The sequence below is a fragment of the Ranitomeya imitator genome, chromosome 9 (genome assembly GCF_032444005.1).
Source record: "Ranitomeya imitator isolate aRanImi1 chromosome 9, aRanImi1.pri, whole genome shotgun sequence".
NCBI classification, from domain to species: Eukaryota; Metazoa; Chordata; class Amphibia; order Anura; family Dendrobatidae; genus Ranitomeya; species Ranitomeya imitator.
The window spans coordinates 104,931,225-104,953,410 of record NC_091290.1 but is presented as its reverse complement, the minus strand read 5'-3'; the positions used below and the strand labels follow the sequence as shown (position 1 = coordinate 104,953,410).

The 22,186-nt window shown below is 46.3% G+C and overlaps 1 protein-coding gene across 1 annotated transcript in view; it reads left to right on the top strand.

Annotated features, from left to right (window-relative positions):
• LOC138649799 (5-hydroxytryptamine receptor 3A-like) overlaps positions 1-22,186 on the top strand; it is a 140,093-nt gene that overhangs the window by 23,565 nt on the left and 94,342 nt on the right. The window contains exons 9-11 of the mRNA XM_069740501.1: positions 13,232-13,375; positions 17,485-17,633; positions 18,240-18,284. Coding sequence (XP_069596602.1) covers positions 13,232-13,375; positions 17,485-17,633; positions 18,240-18,284 — 338 coding nt within the window. The remainder of the gene's footprint in view (positions 1-13,231; positions 13,376-17,484; positions 17,634-18,239; positions 18,285-22,186) is intronic.

Here is a 22,186-nt window from a genome sequence, read left to right as displayed (position 1 = left end):
GATACCTATAGCAGCTCGACACCAAACTAACATTTCAGTTTTGGGAGATATTACAATGAGGAATGGGTCACTCACCCTCACACTGCCGATTTCTCCACCAGACAGCTCTACCTGTTGCCTCTGCATCAGGGCTTTGATCTCCTTCTGCAAACCTCACTGCTCACTGGAACTGGCAGTTTCGGCTACCTGTTGTAATAGAACAATAATCTCGCCAAGACAATTTTCTATCACATTGGTACCTAGGGTCATCATTGGGTTACATTCTCGCCGATCAATATCTACAATTATCAGACCTTGGGCTTTCAACTCTACTCGCCCCACCTTAATATCAGAGTCAACCCAATACCGTTTGTAAAGGAGATATGGTATCATCGTCACCTGGGAGCCGGTGTCCAGTAAAGTGTTCATCGGGATGCCATCAATCACAACTTGGAGGAAAGGTTGTCCTCCGATGTACTTGTCTCACCAGCTTTGTGGGCCCGGTCATCTTACAGTACTTCTGGGGGTTGGCCCTCTGCCCCAGGGGTTGCTTGTTTAAATTACAAAATTTTGCGATGTGCCCTGCCTTGTTGCAGTGGCGGCAGATGGCTCTTCCATCCTGGTCGTAGCGATCGTTATCTCTCCTTCTGGTCGGTGGGATTCTCCTCTGCCGTCGCCATGGGACATCATCTGGACTTGAGGCCAGCTGGATCTTTTCCTTTGGGGATGATACTTGCATGGACTGCACAGTTTGGGTCAGCATAGCCACACTTTTGGTTAACTCCTGGACCCGGAGACGTAGTTCTGCAGAAGGTTCATTATCTAGGGTCTGTGCATTGGCCGCAACCGGGGCCTGGGGAAAGGATTCCGCTTCCTGGTGGTATGTAATTGCTGGGCGCCTAGGGGTGCTGTGCCGCGGGGGTTTTGTTCACGCAGCACCCAGATGGCCCTATTTTTAAAGTGCGCAAAGTCCAGGTCAGGGTTTTGAAGGGCTATGATGGGCAGCTGTGTACTTTAGGTGTTGGACAGGAGCCCTTCAATAAAATGCTCGGTTAGCAGTCTATCCTCGTCTTGTACACTGTCGGAGTCAACCTGCTTAATGGCTCACAGCGCCTCCTGAAGATTAAGGTCATAGTCCCGTATACTGTCCTGCACCCTTTGTTTGCACCCAAAGAATCTCATTTCAATCTCTGCTGCAGTTCAAGTGTCTAAAGGTACCTTCACACTAAACGACGCTGCAGCGATCCAGACAACGATCCGGATCGCTGCAGTGTCGCTGTTTGGTCGCTGGAGAGCTGTCACACAGACCGCTCTCCAGCGACCAACGATGCCGGTAACCAGGGTAAACATCGGGTTACTAAGCGCAGGGCCGCGCTTAGTAACCCGATGTTTACCCTGGTTACCATCCTAAAAGTAAAAAAAACAAACGCTACATACTTACCTACCGCTGTCTGTCCCCGGCGCTTTGCTTCTCTGCTCTGGCTGTGAGCGCCGGGCAGCCGGAAAGCAGAGCGGTGACGTCACCGCTCTGCTTTCCGGCCGCTGTGCTCACAGCCAGAACAGAGAAGCACAGCGCCAGGGACAGACAGTTATTTGACAGTTATTTGACAGTTCTTGTATCAGTGTCCGGAGTTTACCTCCCTCTGGGCCACACCAGTTAACTGGCCAGTGAGGATGCTGACTTTTTGACTCTCAGACAAGGGATACACTTCAAACAAACTACATGGTCTCACCTTGAAATCACTCAGGGTGTGCGACTCCCCAGAGTATTGCGTTAACCAGGTCGCTCCCGGTATGTACGACATTGATAGTGGAATTATGGGGGCTGTGGCTGCAGCCGTCGTTTGGATCTCCACCCGGGTTGGACATTTTCTTTCCCCTAGTGAACCTTAGCCAGGTTCTGAGTTTCTGCTGGCTTATCAGACTGCTGCTCCATAGGCAAGATGAATCAAGCACACAGGGGTCCGGGTCGGGGCCTCCTGCTTCCAGGACTGACGTCGAAGTGCGAGGCAGGGCTTCTCTTTGTGTCCTATCTTGGGCTCTGCCCATGACAACACGCCCCTTCTGCTTCTCGCTTGTCACGTGGCGTGATAATGGCAGTTACCAAACAGTTCAATAAAGTTTATGGCACACAGGACCCGGTGTTACCGGGATACAAGATCCTGTTCGTGACGCCAAGATGCGACACCCACCAGTGCCATGAGGTACTCGGAATTGGGTCTGACAGTTCTTTGGGGAAGTCACGGTGCCGTGACCCGACTCCGTGGCCCTGAGCATGCAATAGAAATGCAAGGGGGAAAAGTTATATGGGATTGATTCGTGACGCCACCCGTGGTGTTCGGCAAGGGATGGCTGACGTGCTGTTCAGGTCCACTGGGGCCGATGGTGATGCAGCAAAGATTGTTCAGCTCCCCACAGGTAGAGCAGGCCCCAGGGCAGATATAACAGTTGGTTCGGGTGGTAGTGAACATTGGGGTGCAGAGAATAAGCAAGGGACGCAGAAAAGTGCACTTGTCTTTACCTTTACTTCTTGGTAGATGAACATGCAATCCGGGGTACCAGTTACAGATTACAGAAGAAGTCCGGCTAGCCTGGAAGCATTCAGGGGGTCCACCCTGACTCTTTTTGGGTCCATGCTGCCTGTAGCTAAGCTGTGGCTCTCTCCTGCTTGTTGGCTTTGACCTGTATGGCAGACAGTGCAAGCCTATCACGGGCACTGCTTTTGGCCTGCTGCGGTGCCTCCAGGTGTTCAGTGTGGTCAGGGAGCTTACAATTCCCTGCCCTCCAGATTCGGCTGTAGGGGCGAACAGCACCCACACAGCCAAGGACTCTGGCGTCCTTCTTGTCAGCTGCAATTCCCCAGAGCCTTTGTCTCCACTCCTCTCTCTCCCCTCTCCTCTGACTAACTCCCTAACAGACTAAACTCACCCCACCTTGTTAAATATTATTAATTGAATTATTCTTATTCTCAATTCTGTACTGAGCACATTACCTCTCGCTGATGTTACAAAAGCTATTTCTGTAGTTAACACCATATAGAGAGGACATGTGATCTGTAGGACACATAAAACTGAGACTCACAGAAGCGTGGGGGCTGTCATGTGGGGGCTGTCATCTCCTGCCTTCACCATCATTCTCCATGGACGTCAGACAAGTCACACAAGGAAGGAACAGCTGGTAGCCATGATTCTACTCCATGAAAATAAAGATGACTTCTACTCCACCTCAGAAACGATGAGTAACAAGCGCTGATATTTACAAATGGGCAATCTGTTCGTAACTATTTCAACTATTTTTATGTTTTGCTGCAATGTAGTTTTTCTGTGGACAATTCAATAAACCACTACATTTTTTATGAAAATATCATGACATTTTTTCTTTAAGACCTGGTGAATAGTCGTGATTAAATAAACGTGCAAAATAAGCATATTTAACACTCCTCCTGACCAGAGAGAGCAGCTCCCCAGAAGTCAGGTCTAGAGCTCTCCCTTCTGGCCTAGAGATGAAATTGTGATGCATGCTGTGTATTACCTGTGATGCATGCTGTGTATTAATGCTTTCAGTCATGACATCACCCTTCAGAGGGAGGCAATGTCACCGTGGCAACCGGACTCTGGGGTGTCACACCTTCATCCTCAGCCCTCTGAATCAGCTGTTGCAGAAGCGGCACTGTTCAAAACAGCTGATTTTTATATCTAACTTCTTCCCGCACTTATCTATAACAGCCAATTATATTCAAACAAAAAAGGCAGGAAGCCAGCAAGCTAGAACCAGATAAAACCTGCTCGTTCATAGCACAGCTTACCCAGGATTCGTTAACCCTTTCAAAACTGTTCTAGAAAAATGAGACACCTATAAAAGCATGTTTAAAATTAAGGGGGCTGTGTTCTCATGAGACTCCCCTTGTAAATTCTCAAGGGGAGGGCTTCTGTGGCACCCCAGGAGTTCGGTTGCCACAATGGCATTGCCTTCCCCATGATGATGGGGGGTGATGTCATGCCTGGAAGCAAGGACTGATCCTCTAATCAGGGACTACTAACATGCAACACCGTCCTGACTCCAGACCAGAAAGGGGAGCTCTAAACCCGATTTCAGGGGAGCTTCCCTATAAAATTCTGGCCTGGGGGCGCTGTTACACAGTCTGTTAGTGAGTGTGTGCAGGGACAGTGAGGAAGAGGAGACAAAAGAGATTAGCCTGGGGTCTGGAGCTGCGGCTGGGCTCACCCCAGAAGAAAGCGCCAAGAGACCGGACACCAGAGTCCGTGGTGGTGTAGGAAATGTGCAGCACCCCAGAGTCCTGGTCGTTGCAGTAATGTCGCTCTGCCACTAAGGGGAGTGATGTTATGTCTGATTGCACTAAAGGAGTTCACCTGACCAGGTATCACAGTCACACATTACACTTCACACTCCGGCCACCAGGGGGAGCAAAAGACACTATGTATTAGGCCACTCCTCACACTGGTAAAACTGGGGGTCGGATAGCAAGTTCGAACAGAACGCAGCCTGGGAGAGCTCCAGGGAGGACCTGTCAGGGGTGGGTTCCTGGCAGGTACCTAGCAGAAAGAGTAGAAAGTGACGGAGCCGCGCCTGTACTACCTTGCGGCGGCATCCTAAGAAAGGACACGAAGAGAAGGATATTGTGGAGAAGTGAGAAACGAGATCAAAGCACAAAGGAGAGCCAGTAGGAGTCGTGCCCCGAGAACGGCAACATCCTACTGGGGCGTGTAGCCGGTGGCCGGAACACCGAGGAAGTAACAGACTCCAAGCATTACTTCAAACAGCGGCAGGACAGTTGATTATAGGTTGGCTGTCTACCATACATCACCTAAGAAGACATAGGGGGCAAGCGTGGAGAGGGGTGTCTCTAGGGTCCCAGAATAGCTCCGAGCCTTCCCGTCAAACGGGTGCGTCCTATCCAGATAAATTTGGGGGACGGAGAGAGAGAGAAAGAACGAATACGAAAGTTGTGAGGACTATCCCGAATGCTCAGCAGGGAAGAACCACAACACACAGGCGCTAGTGGTAGGCACTGATTTCTACCTGCAAAGGGAACTCTGGATGTGCCTTCGGACCGGCCGGTCTCAGCCAGCCCTGTTAGCAGTGCTCTGGATTGCGGATCCCGAAGCCTTCAGTAAAAGGTAAAGAGACTGCAACCCTGTGTCCTCGTTATTTCCCGCGCCTCGCATCATCACCACCTACACCACTGGGAAGCCCTGAGGATATACTTCACCTGTGGGAAGGTATACCATCTAGCTGCCATAACACCACCCCAGTGAGCCCCAAGCAGCGTTGGTCACCCTGACCGAATACCACAGGTGGCATCACGAAACCTTGGCCGACTTTCATCAATTTTCATTGGACGCCACTTAGCAGGGTCACGAACCGGGTCCAGCCACCGTGACAACCTCAGAACCGAGACAGAGAGGAACGGTATCGAGTAACTCGCCCTGCGTCTGGGGGCGCTCCAATTGCATACCCAGCCACTGAACCTGGAGGGCAGGAGATTGCTGGTCTCCTGGCCCACCTGACACCTGGAGGTACCACAGCAAGTCAGGAGCCTGGGGCTGCCAGTGAGAAGGCAGTGCCCATGACAGGCTCAGGCTGTCAGCCATACAGGTTGGGAGCACAGACACTGAGAGGACTTGTGCAAAGCTTCAGGTAGCAAGGGTCAGAGTATACAATTCAGAAGGAAGGCCTCCGAACCCACCTGGCTAGGTGGATCCCAAGCTGTATGCAGGCTGCCCAGACCCCATCATCACCTGTTACCTGTACCCTGGACTGTACCTGCATTTCTCCAGTAAAAGGTAAAGGAAACTGCTATCCCTGTGTCCTTCGATTATTTCCTGCACCTTCAGCCCTGCACCCCACCATCAATCATCCCTCTTACTAACTGTACCAGTAGCCCTGGGGCCCCGCTCCACCTGTGGGGAGCAGAACCATCCTCGCTGCATTACCATCTGTCCTAGTGGTCCCTTTAAGCAGCGTCGGCCATCCTAACCGAACACCACAGGTGGCATCACGAATTATCCCCCATAGACTTTATTTTCCACTTCCCTTCATCATTTTTGTTGGACACCCAGGACCACGGACCGGGTCACCGCTTCCATGACCACCCCTTTAAGTACCGCCAGACCCAGCCAGAGTAACCCATGGTCCTAGCAGGTGCCCCACCTGATCCACATGCCTCAAAAAAATTCTTCTGTTACTAACGTCGTATAGAAGGGGACATCTCACTTTCAAATTGTTTGTAGCACCTATTCTGTTTATAGAGGCCTAATCCACAGGCGGCAAAAAATTCTTCTGTTACTAACGTCATACAGTATGGGAGATCTAATTTTAAAATTGTTTGGAGCATATCTTCTTTGTCATACAGGCATCATCTACACTCAAACAATTCTTTCTTCTGTGACTAACTCGATGCCATATTTCTAAATCTAATTTTTTGTTGCTTACACTGTGTTCCTACCACACTATCTGAGCAACATGACTGGGAAAAATCAAAGTCATGGTGGAAGGAGGATTATACTTGGTGTTCAAGGTATACGTGGGGTAGGTGGTAATGACACAATCAAAGCACTAATGAACCAACAACGTCACGTATTATGCAAAGACAACTGACAACTTCTGTTACTAGATGAGCTACTTCACTACCTTTCTTTGGCAGATGCACAGCGGTACGCCTTGTTGATGAGGTCCAGAAAAAACGTGCTCAAGTGGATGGCAAGCGCAGCTTTAAGTGGCCTTTCCCCCTCTTCCTCCACCTCAACATCACTCCCAGTACAATCCACAGAGGTGGCACCCCAATTACACTTGCTTCCCCCTGCATCCCAACTCTCCAACCATACAACTGACAGTACAGAACAACAGATGGGTGAGTCTGAAGAGCTCCTCACACATTCTATGCCATGGTGTTAGGGTTGGCGGAACGCACCGAGTATATATATGTATAAATAAGTGCGTTCGCAACCCCGGGTCCACCGTGCAGGAGAGGAACCTGCTGCTGGCAAATGGCGTCGCTAGATGGCGGTATAAGGGAACTCTGTTAACTCCACAGAGTCGCTAGAAATAAGATGCTGTGCCCTGTTAGCGTTACAGGGGAACACAGCTAACTGCTGAGCTGGAGGCAGTCAGTGGTCACGCACCCAGAAAAGCATACAAATAGTCCTCACCGGAGGAGCCGGTATTCTAGGGGCTTATTCCAGCCGGGTCCCTGAATACATTCATGCAATACTCCTCACCGGAGGTGCCGATATTCTAGGGGCTTATTTCAGCCGGGTCCCTGAACACACACATACAGGCGCAACCACAATTAACAAGCTCATGAAATGAGGTGATACTAGCGCATGGCCGTGCGGCCATGCAAACCTTTTATAGCTGCAGCATGTACAGGACCTTCCAAGAAGGACCAATGGAAGGCTGCCACAGAACTTGATCAGGTACAGGGCCTTCCTGGAGGACCAATGGAAGTCGCTGCAGTACCTGAGCATGTGACCCTAGACCTCCACTGAGAGATCTTACCCTGGGCATGCTCAGTGTGTGCAAAGCAGGACTTAGTCCCAGAAAAGCCTGCTCGCTGCAGACAATAGCAGAGCCTGAAAAGGCAGCAGTAACCCTTTGCACAGTATCAGGCTGAGTAAGACGCCAGAACCGACGTCTCCACTGAGCAGGCCCCTCCGTGGCTGATGCAGAATGGGAGACCGCAGCAGACACGGCTCGAGATTCCCCCTGTGCAGCGGCGGGAACTCGACTCCTAACACATGGTCATCAGAAGTGTACTCAAAAGCTTCACAGAGTCAAGAAGAGGAAATCTGTACCGATGGGCAAAATTTATTTTAGCTTGGATAAAGGGAAGGATGCAGTTGGGTCCAAGTAGCATCCTGACCCTTGTCACCAGACAATAACTCCCAGGAGGAGAGGTGATCCTGATGGCTCACATGGACTGTACTGTGCTGTCAGGGCTGAAAGAGGAGGAGGGCAACTCCAAGGGTGAGGAATGTGATAACACAGAGGATGATGATGATGATGTGGTAGATCCCAGTTGGTGTGAACACAGAGGCACAGAGCTGAGTAGGTCATCTGTGGAGGAAGACAAGGAGGTTATGTTGCACCGTATGTCACAGACACGTAGTGATTCAGCTACGGTGAGCAATGCATTCTTCAGCAGCGTCTGTGGGTCTGCAGCTCACAGGAGTTGCAAGGGTTGTTTAGCCTAGGCGTTTATTGACACTACAAAGGGTGAGCCAACTTTGCCATAAAAACTGAGTAGAGGTAAAAAGTGCAATAATTTGACTACTACATGTATGGACCTTGACATGAGCAATCAACATGCTTTACTCTGGAAATCCCACTGTGCTAATAGGGGACCAGCGGACCTCAACAACCATCAGCCGCCCCATCAATTTTATCTGCTGCTTCTTCCTTCTCCTCTGTTATTGTGCCAACTATTGAGATGCAGGTCTTCGACCGCAGAACCTCAGGATATTTACCCGCTCCAGTCATGCTGACTGAGAGCCCGCCATTATCTGTAATGGAAAAGGCCATATCTGCTGTTTTTGACCGATCTCAGAGAACGAGCACACCACAACTATCTCAATCCACCGTAATATCTCTGCCTGCACCTACCTCACGGTCCGGCAGTTTGTCCGGTTCACCGTTCTCCGACCTCTCTCAGCACTGCAGCCAGCCCACTGTACCGCAGTTGTGGTCACGTAAAAGATTGTTTCCTCCTATGCATGACAAGACTGTTGACCACAGAAATGATGCCTTTCCTACTGGTAGATACAGACGGTTTCAGAAAGCTGATGGCCGTCGCAGTTCCCCAGTACCAGTTGCCATTACTTTTCTAAGAAAGCTGTGCCTGTGCTACATCAGCATGTCGCAGACAAGATCACCTATTCCTTGACTAAATCTGTGTCTGCTAGGGTGCATTTCACCACACACACTTGGACAAGTAAGCATGGCCAAGGGCATTACATCTTTCTGACTGGGAATTGGGTGACTCTGGTGGCTGCAGGGGCAGGCACTGCTCCACATGTCTTGGAATCCCCAAGGCTTGCAGGACAAACCTCTACATTTAAAACTTCCTCCACTGCTTCTGCCTCCTCTATCTCCTCTAGGGCCTACCCCTGTGCTCTCCACCTCTGCCTTAATGAGACATGCATTTCAACAGTGTAGACCAAATCCCCACCATCTCCGTACTGCGCAGCCAGGGCTCACGACAATCAGGTAGTGTTAAAATTGAGATGCCTTGGAGATTGCAGTCATACTGCTGAAGAGTTGTGGACAGCTCTCCAGACTGAATTTTAGCAATGGCTGTCTCCGTTGAACCTGCATCCAGGGAAGGCCATGTCCAATAACGGTGCAAACCTGGTGGTGACCCTACGGCGAGGCAAGCTCACACACATGCCTTGCAAGACTCACCTCCTCAACCTGGTGGTACAGCATTTTCTCCTCCACTTTCCAGGCCTGGGTGAGCTACTGCAGAAAGCACGGAAGCTGTGTGCTCACTTTAGCTGTTCGCACCCATCAGGTCATCTGCGTGCATCGATACAGAGGTCTTTGTCCATACCAGCTAACAGGTTGATATGCTATGTGCCGACATGGTGGAATTCCACTCTGCACATGTTGCAGTGACTGTGGCATCAGCAACGAGCCCTGACGCAGTATGTCATGTCGTATAGCCTAGGCCAATGCAGTCCAGATATGGCGCATATCATGGAGTGGGCACAGATTTAACCTCTGCACCTTTCTGCACAGTTTTGAAAAGGCCACTAAGATGGTTAGCGCTGACGACGCCATCATCAGCATCACTATTCCAGTCATCTAGGAAGAGGAGTAACATAGTAACATAGTATCATAGTTAGTAAGGCCGAAAAAAGACATTTGTCCATCCAGTTCAGCCTATATTCCATCATAATAAATCCCCAGATCTACATCCTTCTACAGAACCTAATAATTGTATGATACAATATTGTTCTGCTCCAGGAAGACATCCAGGCCTCTCTTGAACCCCTTGACTGAGTTCGCCATCACTACACCCTCAGGCAAGCAATTCCAGATTCTCACCGCCCTAACAGTAAAGAATCCTCTTCTATGTTGGTGGAAAAACCTTCTCTCCTCCAGACGCAAAGAATGCCCCCTTGTGCCCTTCACCTTCCTTGGTATAAACAGATCCTCAGCGAGATATTTGTATTGTCCCCTTATATACTTATACATAGTTATTAGATCGCCCCTCAGTCGTCTTTTTTCTAGACTAAATAATCCTAATTTCGCTAATCTATCTGGGTATTGTAGTTCTCCCATCCCCTTTATTAATTTTGTTGCCATCCTTTGTACTCTCTCTAGTTTCATTATATCCTTCCTGAGCACCGGTGCCCAAAACTGGACACAGTACTCCGTGTGCGGTCTAACTAGGGATTTGTACAGAGGCAGTATAATGCTCTCATCATGTGTATCCAGACCTCTTTTAATGCACCCCATGATCCTGTTTGCCTTGGCAGCTGCTGCCTGGCACTGGCTGCTCCAGGTAAGTTTATCATTAACTAGGATCCCCAAGTCCTTCTCCCTGTCAGATTTACCCAGTGGTTTCCCGTTCAGTGTGTAATGGTGATATTGATTCCTTCTTCCCATGTGTATAACCTTACATTTATCATTGTTAAACCTCATCTGCCACCTTTCAGCCCAAGTTTCCAACTTATCCAGATCCATCTGTAGCAGAATACTATCTTCTGTAGCAGGAGGATGCAGAGGAAGATGCAGAAGAGATAACATTGTCTCAAAGTCCCAGACTGTCGTCACACAGTCAGGTGCCAAGGGAGGGTTGATTACTGCGATCAAATTGGGGTGGTGATAACTGACAAACTGTTAGTGAAGGTGCAAGATCCGAGGAACAAATGGTGGAGGAAAAAGTGATAGGCAAGCAACCGTCAGGAGATGAAGAGGATAATCGTCCCCTCTCTGTTGTTTGTGATTGGCGGGAGGGTGTTGTGAATTCTGCTTTTGGGCTCCCTCCGGTGGTTGTAGGTGGTAATGCAGTTGTCCCTGGGCTGCAGTCCTGGACAGGTGTATCTGCTGATTGCAATTCTGACTGGGGTATTTAGGTTTGCAGGACTCATTAGTCCTTACCAGTTGTCAATGTTTCTTGGGAAGGATTTGATCTCTGTCTGGCTTCTCCTGCTTAGCTGCCAATTCAGCAAAGATAAGTCTCTGTTTCTTTTTCTATGGCACACAAGCTGTGTGCTTGTTTTTTGATTGTATTCCTGCTCTGTGTGTAGGTGTCTCTGGAGTTGCAGATATACGTTCCACATCTTTAGTTAGATGGAGGAATTTTTTGTATAATCTGCTGTGGATATTTTTGGAAGGGTTTTAATACTGACCACACAGAACTCTGTCCTATCCTTTCCTATTTTAGCTAGAGTGGCCTCTTTTGCTAAATCCTGTTTTCTGCCTGTGTTTGTCTTTCCTCTCCTACTCACAGCCAATATTTGTGGGGGGCTGCCTATCCTTTGGGGTTCTGCTCTGAGGCAAGGTAGTATTCCTATTTCCATCTATAGGGGTATTTAGTCCTCCGGCTGTGACGAGGTGTCTAGGGTTTGTTAGGTACACCCTATGGCTACTTCTAGTTGCGGTGTTAAGATCAGGATTTGCGGTCAGTATAGTTACCACTTCCTCCAGTGAAAGCTTTCATGCTGCTCCAAGGTCACCGGATCATAACAGGAGGGGACGGAGGAAACAAGCATCACTGTTATCCAACCACAAACACAGCATGGGCTTGGACCTCATGCTAGAGGCCGACATATGAGTGCCTTCTTGCTGCACTATCTGCAACATGATCCTCAAATAGGTCTCCGAAACTGTCCGGCCTCCACTGCATTGGAGTCAACTACCCGTGTTACTATTCTTAGATTTTTCAGACAATGGAAGTCCAAGAAACGGATATTTGTGCCACCTGAGTATGGCTCAGCATGAAAGCAGGTTGAGCTCTTGTATGTGGTATCAGGGCTCCCAGCAAAGGGGCCCTACTCCGATCCCTCACCCACCTCGTTTTACTGTGATGTTCAATTGAAAGCTGTAAATGCTGTCCCAGACTCTGATACCTCATGCCTGGCTGATTTCTGCAGTTCCATGTTCCTGGTGTCTGTCCCTCATTTGATGTGTTCTCGCAACATTTGGGGCCGTTATAAGGTGTTGCGCATGCGTTTGTTATTATTGCCTCCCACTGAGCTGAATGGCGTTCAGCTATGTTCGGCGAATATTTGACAAATAAATTGGCGAATATTGCAAATTCAGTAATTGTAATCTGAACCGAACAGTGAAATGTTTGCTCATCTCTATAGATCAGTGTTCCCCAACTCCGGTCCTCAAGAGCCACCAACAGTTCACGTTTTCAGTGTTTCCTTAGTATTGCACATTTGATAATTGCATCACCTGCACAGGCAATAATTCCATCACCTGTGCAATACTAAGGAAATCCTGAAAACATGACCTGTTGGTGGCTCTTGAGGACTGGAGTTGGGGAACACTGCTATAGATGATATGCATACATCCGGCCACATTCCAACTAGACATAAAAGGCCTCGCTAAATACAAGTATATGCATATCGTATACCTGCGGCCACATGACTGCCTGGTCTCATCGCTGGTATTGGAGAATCATGACAGTGCTCGCTGTGCGCTATGTGAGGATTCACAAGTCACAAGTCTGCAGTCATGTAGAGTGACTGCAAACTTTTGTGATAAACCTGGACAATCCATTTAACAGAATTGAACCAACTATTTTGTTCACTTGTATATACAGGAATTTATGATTAGAGCCAGGGCCGGACTGGCCATCTGGCAATTCTGGCAAATGCCAGAAGGGCCTGTCTAGTCATGGGCCACCTTGTCTGCAACGTTGTTAACAGAATCCGATGTTATCAAGACACCCATACTGTAAAGAGTTGTGATGGAGCACAAAGTCGCTGACTCCATCACTTACCCCAGCAGGCCACGGGTATCTTTAGAAATATTGGTCTTGTAGTAAATCTTGCTTTCCTCTATCCAGGATAATACATCCTATCTAGTGCTTGGGGACGGGGACAGCATGGGCCTGTGTGATTTCAAATGCCAGGGCTGAATTTCATCCCCAGTCCGTACCTGATTAGAGCCATACTAAAACAAATATCCAAATGCCTTCAGATTGACTGACAGCAACACATCCAAAACAAGTATTTCCACTTTATAAAAAGCTTTTGCATTCTTTTTCCGTTTTCAGTGTTACTACAGTGGTTCCCTCCCACAATCATGTTCAACCGCACAGGAAACCTGGGAATTTGGTGGAGTGCTAAATTCATCCTGGATTCAAGGTGCAGAATGTCCCCTTACCTTGTGCTTCTGCTACTGCCTGTTGTTGCATTCGGTAAGTTATGACATATAACTATCATTATCGAGTCGTCTCCGGATCCTTCCTGACCACATTCAATGTTCTATTGAGAATACAGACAATGATGTCAGTTCTTTGCTTATGTGTTTGTGACCTCTGGGGTATGTGCTAATTTTTTTTCCCTATATATAGGACGGGTGGGCAAAATAATTATTACTATAATTATTGTGAGTTAAGTGATAGAATATCGATGCTATAATCCTCTTATATAATATACTAGCTGAAGAGCCCGGCGTTGCCTGGGCATAGTAAATATCTGTGGTTAGTTATAGCACCTCACTTCTCTTATTTTCCCATCACGCCTCTCATTTTCCCAATCACATCTTTCATTTTCCCCCTCACATCTCTCATTTTCTCCCTCACTCCTCTCATTCCCCCCTAACACTTGTCATTTCAACCTCACATCTGTCATTTTCTGATCACTCCACTATTTTTCCTCACTCCTCTCATTTTGCACTCACACCTTTTCATTTTCACCTCACACCTCTTATTTTCACCTCATCACCTCAGTATATACATGTTTGTCATCTCCCTTATATATAGTATACATCTGTATGTCATCTGTATATAGTATATACCTGTATATCATCTCCCCTGTATATAGTATATACCTGCTGTGTGTCATCTCCCCTATATATAGTATATACCTGAATGTCATCTCCTTCTATATATAGTATATACAGTTAGGGCCAGAAATATTTGGACAGTGACACAAGTTTTGTTATTTTAGCTGTTTACAAAAACATGTTCAGAAATACAATTATAGATATAATATGGGCTGAAAGTGCACACTCCCAGCTGCAATATGATAGTTTCCACATCCAAATCGGAGAAAGGGTTTAGGAATCATAGCTCTGTAATGCATAGCGTCCTCTTTTTCAAGGGACCAAAAGTAATTGGACAATGGACTCTAAGGGCTGCAATTAACTCTGAAGGCGTCTCCCTCGTTAACCTGTAATCAATGAAGTAGTTAAAAGGTCAGGGGTGGATTCCAGGTGTGTGGTTTTGCATTTGGAAGCTGTTGCTGTGAGCAGACAACATGCGGTCAAAGGAACTCTCAATTGAGGTGAAGCAGAACATCCTGAGGCTGAAAAAAAAGAAAAAATCCATCAGAGAGATAGCAGACATGCTTGGAGTAGCAAAATCAACAGTTGGGTACATTCTGAGAAAAAAGGAATTGACTGGTGAGCTTGGGAACTCAAAAAGGCCTGGGCGTCCACGGATGACAACAGTGGTGGATGATCGCCGCATACTTAATTTGGTGAAGAAGAACCCGTTCACAACATCAACTGAAGTCCAGAACACTCTCAGTGAAGTAGGTGTATCTGTCTCTAAGTCAACAGTAAAGAGAAGACTCCATGACAGTAAATACAAAGGGTTCACATCTAGATGCAAACCATTCATCAATACCAAAAATAGACAGGCCAGAGTTAAATTTGCAGAAAAACACCTCAAGAAGCCAGCTCAGTTCTGGAAAAGTATTCTATGGACAGATGAGACAAAGATCAACCTGTACCAGAATGATGGGAAGAAAAAAGTTTGGAGAAGAAAGGGAACGGCACATGATCCAAGGCACACCACATCCTCTGTAAGACATGGTGGAGGCAACATGATGGCATGGGCATGCATGGCTTTCAATGGCACTGGGTCACTTGTGTTTATTGATGACATAAGAGCAGACAAGAGTAGCCGGATGAATTCTGAAGTGTACCGGGATATACTTTCAGCCCAGATTCAGCCAAATGCTGCAAAGCTGATTGGACGGCGCTTCATAGTACAGATGGACAATGACCCCAAGCATACATCCAAAGCTACCCAGGAGTTCATGAGTGCCAAAAAGTGGAACATTCTGCAATGGCCAAGTCAATCTCCAGATCTAAACCCAATTGAGCATGCATTTCACTTGCTCAAATCCAGACTTAAGACGGAAAGACCCACAAACAAGCAAGACCTGAAGGCTGCGGCTGTAAAGGCCTGGCAAAGCATTAAGAAGGAGGAAACCCAGCGTTTGGTGATGTCCATGGGTTCCAGACTTAAGGCAGTGATTGCCTCCAAAGGATTTGCAACAAAAATATTGAAAATAAAAATATTTTGTTTGGGTTATGTTTATTTGTCCAATTACTTTTGACCTCCTAAAATGTGGAGTGTTTGTAAAGAAATGTGTACAATTCCTACATTTTCTATCAGATATTTTTGTTCAACCCTTCAAATTAAACGTTACAATCTGCACTTGAATTCTGTTGTAGAGGTTTCATTTCAAATCCAATGTGGTGGCATGCAGAGCCCAACTCGCGAAAATTGTGTCACTGTCCAAATATTTCTGGCCCTAACTGTACCTGTATGTCATCTCCTCCTGTATATAGTATATACCTGTGTGTAATCTCCCCTGCATATAGTATATATCTGTGTGTCATCTCCTCCTGTATATAGTATATACCTGCATGTCATCTTCTATATATAGCATATACCTGTATGTCATCTCTTCCTGTATATAGTATATACCTGTAGGTTATCTGCTCCTGTATATAGTATATACCTGTGTGTCATCTCCTCCTGTATATAGTATATACCTGTATGTCATCTCCTCCTATATATATATGTACCTGTATGTCATCTCCTCCTCTATATAGTATATACCTGTGTGTCATCTCTCCTGTATATAGTATATATCTGTGTGTCATCTCCCCTGTATATAGTATATACCTGTGTGTCATCTCCTCCTGTATTAGACCTTGTTCAAACGTTATTTGCTCAGTATTTTTACCTCAGTATTTGTAAGCTAAATTGGCAGCCTGATAAATCCCCAGCCAACAGGAAGCCCTCCCCTTGGCAGTATATATTAGCTCACACATACACATAATAGACAGGTCATGTGACTGACAGCTGCCGTATTTCCTATATGGTACATTTGTTGTAGTTTGTCTGCTTATTAATCAGATTTTTATTTTTGAAGGATAATACCAGACTTGTGTGTGTTTTAGGGCGAGTTTCGTTTGTCAAGTTGTGTGTGGTGACATGCATGTAGCGACTTTTGTGAGATGAGTTTTGTGTGGCAACATGCGTGTAGCAACTTTTTGTGTGTCGAGTTGCATGTGACAGGTTAGTGTAGCAAGTTGTGTGCAGCAAGTTTTGCGCATGGCGAGTTTTGCGCGTGGTGAGTTTTATGTGTGGTGCCTTTTGAGTATGTGCAAGTTTTGTGTGAGGCAACTTTTGCATGTGTTGCAACTTTTGTGCATGTGGCAATTTTTCCGCGTGTGCAAGTTTTGCGTGTGGCGAGTTTTCCATGAGGTGAGGTTTGCACTTGTGGCCAGTTTTGCGTGAGCCTAGTTTTGCATGTGGCGAGTTCTGCGCGTGGCGAGTTTTGAGCGGCGACTTTTGTGTTTCGACTTTTATGTGGCGAGGTTGGTGTATTTGTGGTGAAATGTGTGCTGAGGGTAATATGTGTTCAAGCACGTGGTAGTGTGTGGCGCATTTTGTGTGTGTGTTCATATCCCCGTGTGTGGTGAGTATCCCATGTCGGGGCCCCACCTTAGCAACTGTACGGTATATACTCTTTGGCGCCATCACTCTCATTCTTTAAGTCCCCCTTGTTCACATCTGGCAGCTGTCAATTTGCCTCCTACACTTTTCCTTTCATTTTTCCCCATTATGTAGATAGGGGCAAAATTGTTTGGTGAATTGGAAAGCACGGGGTTAAAATTTCACCTCACAACATAGCCTATGACGCTCTCAGGGTCCAGACGTGTGACTGTGCAAAATTTTGTGGCTGTAGCTGCGACGGTGCAGATGCCAATCCCGGACATACATACACACACACACACATTCAGCTTTATATAGTAGATTTGTAAACTGCTTTGGCAAACTTAGCACCGGGACCTCCTTTCATATAAGCCTTTTGACAATCATATTACTTGGCTCCCTAGCAGGTACCCTACTGATCTAAGGCCATAGGGGAAGATTCATTATAGATCATAATCCAAAAATTATTCTGTGACCATGAAAGTGCAGCAGAAGTAGATACCTGTTATTGGCAATCTATTGTCAATGACAAATGCTATGAATAATCGTTACATGATTCTCTCCAGATACAGGTCAATGCCAGTTTGCCTGTAGTTTCCAAAATGTACTGAAAACCTTAAACCTCTCAAGGACCCCTAGTTTGCGTCCAGTGAAGGACTGGAGGACCACATCCATCGTATACCTGGACCTGACATTATACACCATTGTGGACTTGGTGAGATTTATCTTATTAACACACTTGTTTCAGATCTTCTTACTGAGGACATAGAGTTTACACTTTAGGACATAAAGATCAATAATTCCTTCCTTTTTTTAAAGAAGGTAAAACAATAGATATACAGAATTGTATATTAGATATGATATTAGATTATAGTTTTATATTTTAGTATTAGATTCTTTTGTATATTAGATATAGAATAGATATATTAGAGATGTGTTTGATTGCTAGTAATATCGGTATGTAAAAAAATGAAATGTCGGACATCAATTTAAGGGTATGTTCACGTCAGTGACTCTGTGAAGGCTTTCGCCAGTGTCCACCATTTTGAGGTGAGCACAGAGTATGGTCAACTCCGCATTTGTGGCCCCCTCAGGAGGGCGGACACTGTCAAGAAATAGGTCAGACAGAGAACAAAGTGACTCAGTCTGCTTTATTAAAGTCAATGGCCCCATCAACAGTTCCAACTGATTCCCATTTTTCACGGCTTCAGATAGAAGCCCCGACAGTCCGGAGACATTGGAGTGTGGCTAAAATGTGACAAATTTGACACTGTGCCGTCATATTAATGGTTTAGGATCTAATACTTTATCCATTTTCTAGGATATGAAGGAGCAAACTGCAGTAATCTTCATCTGGTTTTATATGGTAAGAGTCCAATATTTCAGCACTTACAGATAGTAATTTACAAGTACACAGACTCACGACTCAAGCTCTTCATAAGTTCGACAGCTTGAAATGTTTCTGATATGAGAAAGATATCACTTTAGCGTAATACTTTTATCTTACAAGTCAATGGTTATTTTCTTTGGTCCCAGAATTTAAGTGTTACCTGCATAAGAGGAAATTAAAGGGGTTGTCTGAAAAAACTGCAGACTTATGAATCCGCCCAACGCGCGTACTTTGCACTGCAGGAATTTGCCAGTTTCAGGCCTGGGAACGGAGGCCTCGCTCCATACACTTGGACTTATTGGTTTTGACTGGACAACCCCTTTAAGGCTTTCTGGAAGTTCTGCTGGAACCCTCAATGGCTATACAGTCTCCTCTCCTGGTTCTATGGAGTGGTGGTCGCTCAAATGCAGTGCCTCGTTATATCAAGGCTTTTTGACTGACTGAAATAGTCAAGTGCAGATACTCCATTCAAACAGATTACCCCTGTTCTTACATGACTTATATGACTCCACCCAGCTGGAGGCCTTGTTCTTTAATAATGGTACTCAGCAGTAACTTCTAATAATATTATCATTTATAGTTAATAATACATTAATCCTTACATAGTCTAAAGCTTATAATATTATATTCAGTCCTATCAGCAGTGCACCTATTCTACTTCCCATCCTGCTATCTATTGAGGCTAACCACCCTTGAAATTTTAGTTTTCGACAGTTCCTAACCATTATATATATCTACTATATAATTGTCTAAGGGTCACTTCCGTCTGTACCTCTTTCTTTCTGTCACGGTTATTCATTCGCTGATTGTTCTCGGCAGCTGCCTGTCATAGCTGCCGCAACCAATCGGTGACGGCCACAGTCCAGAAAAAAATGGCCGCTCCTTCCTCCCCGCAGTCAGTGCCCGGCGTCTGCATACTCCCCTCCGGTCAGCGCTCACACAGGGTTAATGGCAGCGTTGATCGCGGTGTAACGCACTCGGTTAACGCTGCTATTAACCCTGTGTGACCACCTTTTTACTATTCATGCTGCCTATGCAGTATGAATAGTAAAAATATCTAATGTTAAAAATAATACAAAAATAAAAAATAGTTACATACTCACCCTCCGGTGGCCCCCCCGGATCAGGAACTGGCCTTTTCCGCTCCGCGCGACGCCCCGGTGACCGCTGCATGCATTGCGGTCTCGCGAGATGATGACATACGGTCTCGCGAGACCGCTACGTCATCATCGCGTGAGACCGCAATGCACTCTTGGGACCGGACCGCGCGCCAAGCATCAGGAACCGGCCGCTTCGATCCGGAGGCTCCAGGAGGTGAGTATGTAACTATTTTTTATTTTAATTCTTTTTTTTTAACAGGGATATGGTGCATACTACGTGACTGTGCTGTATACTACGTGACTGGGCAATATACTACGTGGCTCTGTGCTGTATACTACGTGACTGTGCTGTATACTACGTGACTGGGCAATATACTACGTGGCTCTGTGCTGTATACTACGTGGCTCTGTGCTGTATACTACGTGGCTCTGTGCTGTATATTACGTGGCTCTGTGCTGTATACTACGTGGCTCTGTGCTGTATACTACGTGGCTCTGTGCTGTATACTACGTGACTCTGTGTTGTATACTACGTGGCTCTGTGCTGTATATTACGTGGCTCTGTGCTGTATACTACGTGGCTCTGTGCTGTATACTACGTGGCTCTGTGCTGTATACTACGTGGCTCTGTGCGTAGCTGGGCAATATACTATTTTTCAAATTTATTGAAAAAGAAAAACTGAAATATCACATGGTCATAAGTATTCAAGACCCTTTGCTCAGTATTGAGTAGAAGCACCCTTTTGAGCTAGTACAGCCATGAGTCTTCTTGGGAATGATGCAACAAGTTTTTCACCCCTGGATTTTGGGATCCTTTGCCATTCTTCCTTGCAGATCCTCTACAGTTTCCGTCAGGTTGGATGGTGAACGTTGAGGGACAGCCATTTTCAGGTCTCTCCAGAGATGCTCAATTGGGTTTAGGTTGGGGCTCTGGCTGGGCCAGTCAAGAATGGTCAAAGAGTTGTTCTGAAGCCACTCCTTTGTTATTTTATCTGTGTGCTTAGGGTCACTGTCTTGTTGGAAGGTGAACTTCGGCCAAATCTGAGGTCCAGAGCACTCTGGAAGAGGATTTCATCCAGGATATCTCTGTACTTGGCCGCATTCATGTTTCCTTCAATGGCAACCAGTTGTCCTGTCCCTGCAGCTGAAAAATACCCCCATATCATGATGCTGCCACCACCATGTTTCACTGTTGGTATTGTATTGGGCAGGTGATGAGCATTGCCTGGTTTTCTCCACACATACCGCTTAGAATTATCACCAAAAAGGGCTATCTTCATCTCATCAGACCAAAGAATATTATTTCTCATAGTCTGGGAGTCCTTCATGTGTTTCTTAGCAAACTCTATGCGGGCATTCATATGTCTTGCACTGAGGAGAGGCTTCCGTCTTGCCACTTTGCCATAAAGGCCCATATATATATACAGTGGGGCAAAAAAGTATTTAGTCAGTCAGCAATAGTGCAAGTTCCACCACTTAAAAAGATGAGAGGCATCTGTAATTTACATCATAGGTAGACCTCAACTATGGGAGACAAACTGAGAAAAAAAAATCCAGAAAATCACATTGTCTGTTTTTTTAACATTTTATTTGCATATTATGGTGGAAAATAAGTATTTGGTCAGAAACAAACAATCAAGATTTCTGGCTCTCACAGACCTGTAACTTCTTCTTTAAGAGTCTCCTCTTTCCTCCACTCATTACCTGTAGTAATGGCACCTGTTTAAACTTGTTATCAGTATAAAAAGACACCTGTGCACATCCTCAAACAGTCTGACTCCAAACTCCACTATGGTGAAGACCAAAGAGCTGTCAAAGGACACCAGAAACAAAATTGTAGCCCTGCACCAGGCTGGGAAGACTGAATCTGCAATAGCCAACCAGCTTGGAGTGAAGAAATCAACAGTGGGAGCAATAATTAGAAAATGGAAGACATACAAGACCACTGATAATCTCCCTCGATCTGGGGCTCCACACATAATCCCACCCCGTGGGGTCAGAATGATCGCAAGAACGGTGAGCAAAAATCCCAGAACCACGCGGGGGGACCTAGTGAATGAACTGCAGAGAGCTGGGACCAATGTAACAAGGCCTACCATAAGTAACATACTATGCCACCATGGACTCAGATCCTGCAGTGCCAGACGTGTCCCACTGCTTAAGCCAGTACATGTCTGGGCCCGTCTGAAGTTTGCTAGAGAGCATTTGGATGATCCAGAGGAGTTTTGGGAGAATGTCCTATGGTCTGATGAAACCAAACTGGAACTGTTTGGTAGAAACACAACTTGTCGTGTTTGGAGGAAAAAGAATACTGAGTTGCATCCATCAAACACCATACCTACTGTAAAGCATGGTGGTGGAAACATCATGCTTTGGGGCTGTTTCTCTGCAAAGAGGCCAGGATGACTGATCCGGGTACATGAAAGAATGAATGGGGCCATGTATCGTGAGATTTTGAGTGCAAACCTCCTTCCATCAGCAAGGGCATTGAAGATGAAACGTGGCTGGGTCTTTCAACATGACAATGATCCAAAGCACACTGCCAGGGCAACGAAGAAGTGGCTTCGTAAGAAGCATTTCAAGGTCCTGGAGTGGCCTAGCCAGTCTCCAGATCTCAACCCTATAGAAAACCTTTGGAGGGAGTTGAAAGTCCGTGTTGCCAAGCGAAAAGCCAAAAACATCACTGCTCTAGAGGAGATCTGCATGGAGGAATGGGCCAACATACCAACAACAGTGTGTGGCAACCTTGTGAAGACTTACAGAAAACGTTTGACCTCT